General features: G+C 38.2%; 1 protein-coding gene across 1 annotated transcript in view; it reads left to right on the forward strand.

Moving 5' to 3' along the window:
- Positions 1 to 12,587, forward strand: part of KCNH8 (potassium voltage-gated channel subfamily H member 8) — a 272,237-nt gene that overhangs the window by 193,355 nt on the left and 66,295 nt on the right. The window contains exons 9-10 of the mRNA XM_082392854.1: positions 757 to 1,006; positions 6,602 to 6,816. Of these exons, the coding sequence (XP_082248980.1) occupies positions 757 to 1,006; positions 6,602 to 6,816 (465 nt within the window). The remainder of the gene's footprint in view (positions 1 to 756; positions 1,007 to 6,601; positions 6,817 to 12,587) is intronic.

A 12,587-nucleotide genomic window follows, 5' to 3' on the forward strand; every position in this document is an offset into this window, starting at 1 on the left:
TTTTAGTCTCTCATGACCTCAATACATCTTCTTTCATCTGCTCTGGCTTATGTTTTTACAATGTCACTTTGGATTGGCCTGTGTTTTACAGTAACTTGCTACTTTGGTCAATCAGGCAGACTTATTTTCATTCTCATTGACCCTCTTTGAAGGAACCAATTCTTATGACAGTTGAATGATGGAATCATGGAATATTAGATTAATCAAGTTAATGTTTACCTTTAAAAGCAACAAAGTAAAAAAAAAAAAAGAAATGGCTTTTCAGCAAACATGTTATCTTTGGACATCCAGAAACACCGCAGACCTCCACTGTAGAAAAGGTATCCTATAAAATCAAGCAACCATTCCACCAACCCCCCAACGAAACCAGTCATCAATATTTTTAAGTGATTATTTGTTTTTTCCTCTCTTCAGATGGTCATGACAGCAGAGGAAACACTAAAGGGTCCAAATTCCATATCTTCTGTCCTGAGTAGGTGTCTTTGTGAGAAGCAAGTCACAAGGAACTATATGTTTCATTCTAGAGTCTTTTATTAATTTATTCTATTTCTCCAGACTTATTAACAGCTGATTATTTAGGAGCACACAACCAGGGTCACAGTCATGGAAAAAATCTCTCCAGGATTATTCATATGTATATTTCCTCTTCTGTACTATGGGTGGTCAAACAGTGGGAAAAACTTCCTGTGGTCTTATAGTCAATCAGTTACGCAAGACTGACCCCAACTTGTTTCCCTCTTTCATCTTCTCTGACAGCTTTTGAAAGATTTTCCAGATGAGCTTCGTTCTGACATCACCATGCACCTGAACAAGGAAATCTTACAGTTGTCCCTTTTTGAGTGTGCCAGCCGGGGCTGCCTCAGGTCTCTGTCCCTACACATCAAAACCTCCTTCTGTGCTCCAGGGGAGTATCTGCTGCGTCAGGGAGATGCTTTGCAGGCCATCTACTTTGTATGCTCGGGTTCCATGGAAGTTCTTAAAGACAGCATGGTGCTGGCGATTCTTGGTATGTCTGAGTTGAAAAGCTTCATGAAATTTTACTCTGGAGCATAAATTAAGGAGATGAAATGGGGGGAAAAACTGTGATTGAGAGAAGGAAAATTAGGGATGAATATGTGGATTCAGGATATGGGTTTAATTTGCCAAATTATTATTATTATTATTAATTTTTATGCCATATATTGAGTTTACACTGTGCTAAGTGTTATATCCAACACATGTTTTGATTCTTGTTAAAAATCCAGTGGTGTAAATATTATCCCCACTTTACAAGTGAATATATCATATCTTAGTTAACTTAATTTGTCCCAAATAACATAGCAAGAGAATGAACACAGTTCTTTCTGATTCCTAAAGCCAGATTATAAATTATGATATAGTCTGCATCTTGGTGAAACAGCTGGTCAGTTTTCAGAGGGCATTTCTGCATTTTTGTGGAGAATCAATTCAGAGAAGAACATTGAAAATTGTTTTATCTGTGCTAGAAATTGCACAAAAAATGATTTCGTATTTAGAATAAGCTCTCATAGCAATCATAGCAATCATTAACTCAATTCTGTCAAGGTGATGATAGGCTTTTTTCACTCCCTCAAAAATTCATAGGACAATTTGTGAATATTTTGTACCACAAAGTTGACTCCAACTATTAAGACATAATTGGTGTTCGTTGAAATGTAAATGTCAGCTGACAAAAGATGACATGCAGGGTTAATGTAGAAAAATTGCTATCTGCAATTTTATGTGTACCTCTTCTAAAAATCACTTTCATTTGTTTATCTGTTTGTTCATTTATTTATTCAACTATTATTTCTTGAGGGCCTACGAATAAATTAGGTACTGGTCTAAATGATATATTTTGAACACCAGTGTAGAATGATAATGTTCAGAATTTGTGTTAATTAAAAGTGGCTAATGCAGCACTTTTCATTTATTTTTAATTTTCATATTTCAGAACCTACTATCTGTGGACAACCCAACCCTTTACAAAGTATTTTCACATGTGGGACCTTAGTTACGTTTTCCTAACACAAAGAGACAGATAAGAGAGGTATTTTCTCATTTTTTCTGAAGCCAAAGCTAACCTAGGTCTTCAGACTCTGTATCCAGTGTTTTTTCCACCTCTGAACAATGCCTTTTATTCTATATGATCATTGTTAAGTCTGCAGTCTCTGGATTTTAGCTAGTAAGCTTCAAGATAGGTTATATTTGGGAAGAGAGAGGAGAACTAATATTGATTGATTCCCTAATGTGAGCTGGGTGTTGTATGTCCATTATCCAATTCAAATCTTGCAACCCTATTAGGTTGCTATGATTATCCCCAGTTAGAGGTGCAGAGATGGGGGTAGCGAGGGGTAAAATACCAAATGGAAGAATGCTTTCCATTGCTTCCCATTGACTTCAGTTTACCACATCCCAGATGAAAGGTAGGGTTTGCCTTCCAAAGTTTGGGCTCAATTCTTGATTCACCTCCTTATGTTTTTCTCCTTAATAGAAAGGCATGGAAGAGCAACTAAAAGAGTGTATTTATCTTCAGTGTGGCCAGCTCATTATCAGTGGGAGAGTGAGACTCTGTATGTGTGTGTTTTTCAAGAGGAGAATTTAACACTCTTCCTGCCCACTTCTCAACTCTGTGAAGTTAAAGATCAGTCATTCTATCATTTTTTATTCAAAATTAAAAGTGACAATCATTTTTAAATTTGCTTCAAAAACCTTTCTTTACCTGTGGGTTTCCTTAGTACCACTATCGGTTTTACAGTCTGTCCATTGACACAGTCTGCTTTTAAAAGGGCATTTAGTGCCATTTACAGCGACATGGATGGACCTAGAGATTGTCATACTGATTGAAGTAAGTCAGATAAAGACAAATATATGATATCGCTTATATGTGGAATCTCAAAAAATGGTACAAATGAACTTATTTACAAAACAGAAATAGAGTCACAGATGTAGAAAATAAATTTATGGTTACCAAGGGGGAAAGGTGGTGGAGGGATAAATTGGGAGATTGGGATTGACATATACACACTACTATATATAAAATAGATAACTAATAACCTACTGTATAGCACGGGGAACTGTACTCAATACTCTGTGATGACCTATATGGGAATAGAATCTAAAGATGAGTGGATATATGTATATGTATAACTGATTCACTTTTCCGTACAGCAGAAACTAACACAACATAGTAAATTAACTATACTCCCATAAAAATTAATTTAAAATAAAATAAATAAAATTAAAGGGTATTTAGTTATTTTTCTAGCAGCTTATGGTTTGATATACATGTAAGCAAATAAATGCACTATTTTTAAATGTATGTAATGTGGGTTTTTCCATAATTGTGGTGAATTTTTAAATTTGGTAACTAGCAACAGTTCTAGGAATGGAATACGAAGGCATCATCCCTGATACTATGCCACGATAGGTACAAATTTGATGGCTTGTATGTAAATACTATTGTTTGTAATATACAATTCCATCGGATTTTCTTATTTTTAAAAAATTCTACTAACAACTAAAAGACTTAGTTCATTGCCTTGTGCTTCTGGCCCGCATTTCCTCCATAAATTGAGCTTCCCGTAATTAACGTTTTCCCATCTTTGCTGCTACCATATATCTCTCAAAAATGGACATGACCATTTGAAACACGCCTATGTTATATTGGGACTAAACCCAAAGATAATAAATTAGTAATATTTTCTCTCTGTGGTTAACATTATTTCAACGGAGATTGACTATTTTACTTCCCCTAGGGTAATATTATCTTATGGGCCAATTTAAATCAATACTGACTTTGATAAACTTAAGCACATGGCTTAAAATATAGATATTTAGTACATGTTCACTCTGCCAACAAAATAATTAATACATAATGTCGTACGGGAAAAGTATCACCAAACAGCTGTCAAGCCATAATTTATTCAACCAATCCCGTCGTCCTATCAATTCTTGAAGGCATTCTTAATCTGATGCTTTTTGGGGAGGCAGTTGACACAGAGGCAGGGATTTTTCCAGGGATAGAATTTGTCTGCCTTATACACATTCATCTCATGTCCTGGTAATTGAACACTTTCTTCATCGTGATTTAAAAGAAGATGACAAAGCACGGATAAATGCCCTCTTCACAGATGGCATTAGTCTACCTAATTATAATCAAACATAAGTTATAGCTCTAACCAGGATGGTTTGCACATGCATCCCATCAACGTTTTTTTTGCCCAATGGAAGAATAATGATTAGCAAATACCAGTAATGGAATTCTGAATAATAGAGACTCTAAGGGACTATAAATATCTTCTTTTCTTTTAGAAATAAGGATACTGAAACCCAGTGTAATTAAGAAACTTAGATCTAGGCTCTAAATCTAGGTAGTGAGTAATCCACAAAATCATAAAATTAGTGAGGGTGAGGACCACGCTCCAGCTGAGGTCTGGCACACATGTCAGTGGTCCATAATTATCCATTGAATAAATAAATAAACTAGAATTCTTTCTAAGATGCCAAGTTTAGCAAGATGCTGGAGTCATTGTGGCCGAAATCACCAGGTATGAAAGTATGATGACCCTAAAGTTTTTCCAAACACCAGTTGCTTAACAGAAAATGTGAATTCTCACCGTGGCAACATGGTGCATCATGGTAAATTCTCCTCAGATATACAAAATTTGAAAATTTGCTGTATTCAGTCCATCCTGGCTATATTTACATCTTGCATCAGTATCCAACTTTGAGTTTTTGAGCAGCAATTTAGATTTCTAACAAAACATGCAAGAAAAAAAATGTCCAAGTTTAGCAGGATTGGTGACAACAATAAATCAAACTTGAATTCTTCAGCACTATGTGGCTGTTTATTCTCTTAGTGTCTATAAATATAGATTTTAGTCTTTTTTCTTCTGCCAAATAGGTTCAATTTCAAGGTTTTAATTCAAAGATAATACCTAGAATAATTTAAAATGTTTTGATCTGGCACAAATATTTATGAATATCTCAGGTATTCATGGTTGATGTGGCACATCTCCTTTTACTGTCAAATCCAATAAAACAGACTTTTATTGAAGCCTGCTGCATGCCAGAGACTTTGCTTTCAGAAATTCTGGGCACAGGAAAAAATAAAAGTTTCAGAGTTAAAAAACTAATTGAATGATAATGGACGGGGCAATTTGTTCTATAACATTCCAAAGATATTATTTGCTTGGTGGTTTTTGGTTGGTCAATTAGTGGTTGTTGGTTTCCTATGAAATGAAACAAAGTGGACATAAAAATATATAAATAAATAAAAGTTATTTTATTTATTTATAGGCATGATGATATTTGAAGACAAAGCAAAGACAAAGTAGAAACTCCTAAGTTGGAGCCTTGAATCCAATGCCAGCGTCCTTTGTGAACTTGGTCATATTACCTCAGCTTTTAACCTAAGTTTGTCTGAGAATTGAATGGATTTTCTTGCAGATTTCTCACATGGACGCTGAGTGAATTAATGGCTCTGTCTAAAATAAAACTGAAGCTGCAATCAGCTCTTTGTTAGTAATTACAATTATGCTCACCCACCTGCCAGGTTAAACTGATTCGAATCAATTTTAAGATTTTAAAGATTCAAATAACTTGTCCAATATTATCTAATCAGCAAACTGGAGGAAGTAAGCTAGTTCCCAGACAGGTGAAGTGTAGCCTAAGACTGATCGACAGAGGTGTTATGGACAAAAGATCAGAGATGCTGGCTGTGGGGTGGGACACAGAAAATGGGAATAAAGTAGTGTTAGACCATCTCTCCCCACAGTGGAAGAGCTCATAGTTTTTATTTATTCACTTTCTTTGTTGCTGGAGAAAATGGGATTTTTACACTGTCACAGAGCATTAAAACTATGACTTGCATTTTGCATTTTTATGTAGTAGATTTCATGGTCTGTGATGCCCAGTAGTTGCCTCTGCCTCTCAACTCTCCTCCTCCACGCCCCCCGCTCCTGTCTTGTAGACATGTTCAGAGATAAATAAAACAACCCGAGTATATTAGATGGTGATGCTTATATTATTGTCCAAAGTGCTAGAATCAAAATGATTAATATACTTCTTGATGGTCTAAACCTCAGAATCCTGGAGCATTTTTACAGTCAGAAAAACTGAGCCATTATTGTTTCCCTTGAATGGTTAAAGCAACTGTGACGAAAAATGTCAACTGCTTTGTCTAAAGTCATTTATCAAATCCTGTGAGGGACCTGTCTGGAGCCCATGTATGACCTACAGTTCCTAACTCTCAGGCTCCTAGGCTTTATTCTCTAGACCAGTTTTCTCAACTGGGGACAAGTTTGATTGCCAAGGCACATTTGGCAATGCCTGCAGATATTTTGGGTGTCATCTCTGGGAATGGATGATGTGAGATGCTGCTAAACATTCTACCCCATACGGGATGCTCCCCCTGCCAGCAAAGAATGATCAGGCCCCAAATCTCAACACTGCTGAGGCTGAGAAACCCTGCCCCAGATAAAGGTTCCTCTTCTCTTTCAGTGTAATTTCAGAGAAATGAAGCCTGTAAATCAAACAAAGTTACCAGTCCCAAGCTTGCTTTTCATTAAAGCTACATGTCTCTTTTTTTCACTGTTTCAAGGGAAAGGGGATTTAATTGGAGCCAATCTGTCAATTAAGGACCAAGTGATCAAGACCAATGCGGATGTGAAGGCGCTAACCTACTGTGATCTCCAGTGCATTATCCTCAAAGGACTCTTTGAAGTGCTGGACCTTTACCCAGAATATGCTCACAAATTTATGGAAGACATTCAGCATGACCTCACATACAACCTTCGAGAAGGTCACGAGAGTGATGTAAGTCTGACTTCTAATTGGTGCTGAGACCCAAACACATGGGGCCTGGAGATCATTTATAACAGGAAAGGCACATGTCCTGACTTCACTTCAAATAGTCTCTGAGCAGATACGGTAGGGCTGTTCGGTTACTAATTGAGCAGTTAGATAATTAGCTACAAGTCAAACCTGGAGCTTGTTATCAACATTTTAGGAAAGTATTATTTACGGATGACTTCTCTTAATTCAGTTTCTTTCTTGTTTATTTTCATGTGCTTATAGCCAGAATCAATTTCAGGGACATATAATATTCACCTAGAGATGTGTGACTTCTCCCGAACTGAAAGATTTCTGGATAGAGTATGTAGTGCAGAGTTTGCTGTGTGTGTAATTATTCACTACTCCACTGGCTTGACATGCATTTTGCTTAAGAATATCTTTTTATTTGTTAACCGGTACTCAAAACAGCCTATCTTAAAATGAATAAATATGCACGGAAGGATTCAAGCCAAAGATTGTCACGCTGAAAGCATAATGAACATTTTCTGAAATTATATACTTGCTGCATGTTTCAGTTTATACAAACAGCTTTCCTGTCAAAATATGTACCAAACTGCATCCCGTGATTAAGCTGCTCATGAACATGACTTCATTAGATGTGTCAGAGAGACCAATGATTTAATAGGGATGATTGTTGAAAGGCAAGCCAGAGCACGTACGCAGAGCATTCTCTATGAACAGAAGCCTTGATCTGCTGCCTTGAGCTTTGTCCCAGATATCTGCTATACTCGATTTTTTCCCTAAGGGTTTAAGAAACGAAGCTCTTGTTTTGACTAACCCACTTGTGGGGACATTTTGTTCGTCATCAGTATTCTCCACTTGAAAGGTAAAGAACGAACCCAAATTGCATATGACTTCATCTTGGTGGAGGATATCAAATGGCAGACAGTATGTAGATGGTATCCCTTTCTGACGTTCAAGATTACCATTTTTTTTTAAATTTTATTTATTTATTTATTTATTTATTTTTGGCTGGGTTGGGTCTTCGTTTCTGTGCTAGGGCTTTCTGTAGTTGCAGCAAGCAGGGGCCACTCTTCATCGCGGTGCGCGGGCCTCTCACCATCGCGGCCTCTCTTGTTGCGGAGCACAGGCTCCAGACGCGCAGGCTCAGTAGTTGTGGCTCACGGGCTTAGTTGCTCCGTGGCATGTGGGATCTTCCTAGACCAGGGCTCGAACCCGTGTCCCCTGCATTGGCAGGCAGATTCTCAACCACTGCGCCACCAGGGAAGCCCCAAGATTACCACTTTTGAATGTGTGCTTCAAGCAGCAGAGGAGGTATCAATATTTATTGCAAACATATTTGTGCTAAGTACTCTGCCTGTGTAAAACATCTCATTTAGTGCTTAAAGCCACTGTTGAAGGTGAGTGTCAACTAGGTTTTATAGGACAGAAAACAGATGCAGAATGGTTAAGTAACATGTGTGAGGTCACACAAACTTGTAGGTGGCAGGGACAGAGTATGGGCACAGGTGTCTGTCATTTTAAAATCTGTAAACTCGTAGTCATGTTGTCTCTTATTTATTTATTTATTTATTTTTGGCTGCGTTGGGTCTTCGTTGCTGCGCACAGGCTTTCTCTAGTTGCGGCAAGCGGGGGCAACTCTTCACTGTGGTGCGCGGGCTTCTCATTCCGGTGGCTTCTCTTGTTGTGGAGCACGGGCTCTAGGCGCGCCAGCTTCAGTGGTTGCAGCACGTGGGCTCAGTAGTTGTGGCTTACGGGCTTAGTTGCTCTGTGGCATGTGGGATCTTCCCGGACCAGGGCTCGAACCCATGTCCCCTGCATTGGCAGGCGGATTCTTAACCACTGTGCCACCGGGGAAGTCCTCTGTTGTCTCTTCTTCTTGAAGACACTCTTCTTGTCTTCCCTTTCAATAAATCGAGGTCTACGACTATAGTTGCCTTTTGTGCTCTCCACGACAGCGTAATGTGACAGCTATTTTTGAAGAGTGGAGGTGAGTTAGGGCATCGAAGTCACCAAAAACGGAAAAAGAAATGAGGGAAGAGAGAAATAGCCAACATTCCTCAGCATAGACAAATGGAAAATATGGGATCTCAACCCCTAGTTTCTTCTTATTTGGTTACTTTTAAGGATTCTTACCTTTAATCCATTTTTTATCTTCTTCTTCTCTTTGCTGAAACATTAATCGTAGTGATTTTAAAACTCCAATGTCTGAATTGCCAATGAGACTATTTTCATTATCTGTTATTTCTCTTGTGTGTTTTTTTGTTGTTGTTGTTTGTTTGTTTGTTTTGGTTATTTGGCCCCCACCCATTTTTTTTTAGCAGATATCATGATTTTGTTTCATTGTAGATGTTGTTTATGAAAAAGTGTTCACATTATTTTCCTCCAAATAGGGTTATCGTTTCTTTTGGCAGGCAGGTAGAGTACCAGCAAATCACTTTCATCCTGCCCACAGTTCCTCTTCAGCTCTGTTAGGCTGATCTGTTTCAGTGTTGCCCTTAATCTGGTGGTATAGTGCTCACTCCTAAGACATGATTTTTTTCAGGATCTCAGCTAAAATCCTTGGATGTTCACCAAGGCTCCTCCAATTTGGCAGGCCTTGAATTCCAGCCTGCATCTCCTGAGCATCACGTGGTTATGGAAATCACCTGGTTTCTTGGAGCATCACCCTGTGTAGGCTCAAATGGGGAGCTGGCTGATGCCTCAAGGGCCCCATTGATGCAGTGACCTCCTCTCTGGGGCTTACTCATCAAATCCCAGGTGGTTTGGTACACCTAAACGTCCTCGGCCAGGAAGACTGCTCCTTCCTCCTCCGCCTCACACTGAAACAGCCGATTCCCTCAGGAAAACACTTATATAAACATGGTCTTCACACTGATGGGCTTCCCTTTTCCCAGGCAGCACAGCCCCTTCAAGTCTGACCTAAGTTGCTTGCTCTCCAGGGCTTTCAAACAGTTATTTTATGTATTTTGTCCAGATTTATAATTATTTTTTAGTTCAATATAAGCTATTTCATTGTGGCTGAAACCAGAAGTCTTGTTTCTTTACAGAGGACTCCTTCTAAGCTACATTTTAAGGGCTAATGGGAACTGGTGCTTACCTCTGGGACCCTTATCGTTTTATATTTTGTGTTTCCTCATCTTGTATCACTCAGAAGTTCTATTTACATTATATCCAAGATCCTGGGATGCTATACCTTCTAAAGGTAAATTTGGACCACCCTGACCCACAATTTTATACCCCAGGGGAGAAGTCTTGTGCTATTTCTAAGGATACTGTGACTTTGGGAGGAGCTTATATTCTGACGATTACCTGTGGTCATGGATTCCTGCTCTCTGCACAGCAACTCTGGTGTCAGACCAGTGTGGAACCCAGCCCTCTCCTTAATTCCCACACACGTGCAAACAAAAATATCCAATCACACAGGGTTTCTGGTGGGTTGAAGCCTGTGTGAAAGGTTGGTCAATGAGTTCTAGAAGGAGGAACATTTGCATGATGGAAATGCAAACAGTATAAATGTGACTTCACTCTATATCCTTATTCTTAAAACTCCTGTGGCCGCCCTGCCCCATTGTTCAGCCCTTTATTCTTGCTCTCACCTCCTCTCCTCTCTTGATCCTCTCCCTTCATCCACAAATTCCCCATTGTTTCTGACACATATTAGCTTAACTCTCTCAGTTTGATTGCCTTGTGTCTTTCTAATTTTGCCTTCTGGATATCACCTTCTATCCCAAGTAGCTTATAAACTATCAGGTGACAGAGAACATTACCAGAACATCTGGATAAAGAGGAGACTGATAATCAACCCATTCTGAAATAAAGACCAAAAAAGCATTTTAAGAAATAGTCAAAAGGTATGCATGTAACTGTAAGCTGTGACTCCAGAACTCTGATAAATTACGTATCTTTAGAATAGTAGCTCACCCAATTCCCACAGGAAAACTAATTAAAATGTGTAAAATATTTTCTAAGTTTGTGAAAAAGCTAGCCAGTACTATTTTGATCTCATGCTAATTAGAAGTTTTATGCACTCAGTGTATTCTCTGTGTTTGCCCTTATTTATATCTCCTGGATGACCCCAATAACGACATAGATTAATTTAGCTATTTCTGTCTATGGAGATGCTAAGAAATTTGCTTCACAGCTTCTCATGGTAAACCCTATAAAATTGATTTTAGCACAGACCCATCTGTTGTTGGTTGTGAAATTCAGTTTGCCTTAATATAAGAATTTTGAATTTGAGATAAATAGTGATGGAAGAGTATCTAAAATATGTTTTCAAAAATTAATAGTGCTAAGACACTGAAGGTCAGATATTGCTATGGTTATGTGTAGATATGTTCTGGGTTTGCACATCGTGGAATCTGACTTGGTGGTGAGGTTGTGAAGCAGCAAATGGCAATGGTTGTCGGAAAAAGGTGATAAATTCTCTGGTTTTACCTTAACAGGGGTTACTCAATGAAACCTATTAAATTTTTTTGGTCATTTTTTTTACTGAAGTATAGTTGATTTACAGTGTTTCAAGTATATAGCAAAGTGATTCAGTTATACATTTATATATGTATTCTTTTTCAGATTCTTTTCCATTACAGGTTATTTACAAAATATTCAGTATAGTTCCCTGTGCTCTACAGTAGGTCTTGTTTATCTATTTTGTATATAGTAGTGTGTATATGTTAATCCCAAACTCCTAATTTATCCCTCCTCCCTTTCCCCTTTGGTAACCATAGTTTGTTTTCTGTGTCTGTGAGTCTGTTTCTGTTTTGTAAATAAATTCATTTGTATCATTTTTTTTAGATTCCACATACAAGTGATATCATATGGTATTTGTCTTTAATTTACTTCATTTAATATGATAATCTCTAGGTTCATCCATGTTGCTGCAAATGGCATTATTTCATTCTTTTTTATGGCTGAGTAATATTCCACTGTGTATATGTACCACATCATCTTTAACCATTTCTCTGTTGATGGACATTTAGGTTGCTTCCATGTCTTGGCTATTGTAAATAGTACTGCTATAAACATTGGGGTGCATGTATTTTTTTGAGTTAGAGTTTTCGTCCTTTCCAGATATATGCCCAGGAGTGGGATTGCTGGATTGTATGGCAACTCTGTTTTTAAAGGAACCTCCCTACTGTTCTCCACAGTGGCTGCACCAATTTACATTCCCACCAACAGTGTAGGAAGGTTCCCTTTTCTCCATACCCTCTCCAGCATTTATTATTTGTAGGCTTTTTGGTGATAGCCATTCTGACCAGTGTGAGGTGAAACCTCTTTGTAGTTTTGATTTGCATTTCTCTAATAATTAGCAATGTTGAGTATCTTTTCATGTGCCTATTGGCCATCAGTATGTCTTTGGAGAAATGTCTATTTAGGTCTTCTGCCCATTTTTTGGTTGGAAACCTATTACAGTTTAAGTGTGTTGGTTACCTCATTTTTTTCCCTTAGTTTTCCATTATTTTTATATAATCTGATCAGCATAAAAAATAAAGTCTCCTCCTTCACTCTCCCCACCTCTTTAGTAAAGGGAGAGATATTTCCCTAGGTTCCTGAGTGTCAGTGACCTCTGGGTGAAGGTCTTTGAAATGCCACCTCCACTACAGCACAAGAGGTTACACCAAATTTCAGAGAAGGTTCCTGAACAGAGACAAGGGAGCCTGTGAGGAGCACCCACTTTTAGCAGCTTTCCTCCAGTTTTGATGTATTTGATGGTATGTGGGTGATTTATGGTGCTGACCCGTAGCTGCTCAGAACCTCAAGCTTCATCA

This window comes from Balaenoptera borealis (genome assembly GCF_965194805.1).
Source record: "Balaenoptera borealis genome assembly, chromosome: 5".
Taxonomy (NCBI): domain Eukaryota; kingdom Metazoa; phylum Chordata; class Mammalia; order Artiodactyla; family Balaenopteridae; genus Balaenoptera; species Balaenoptera borealis.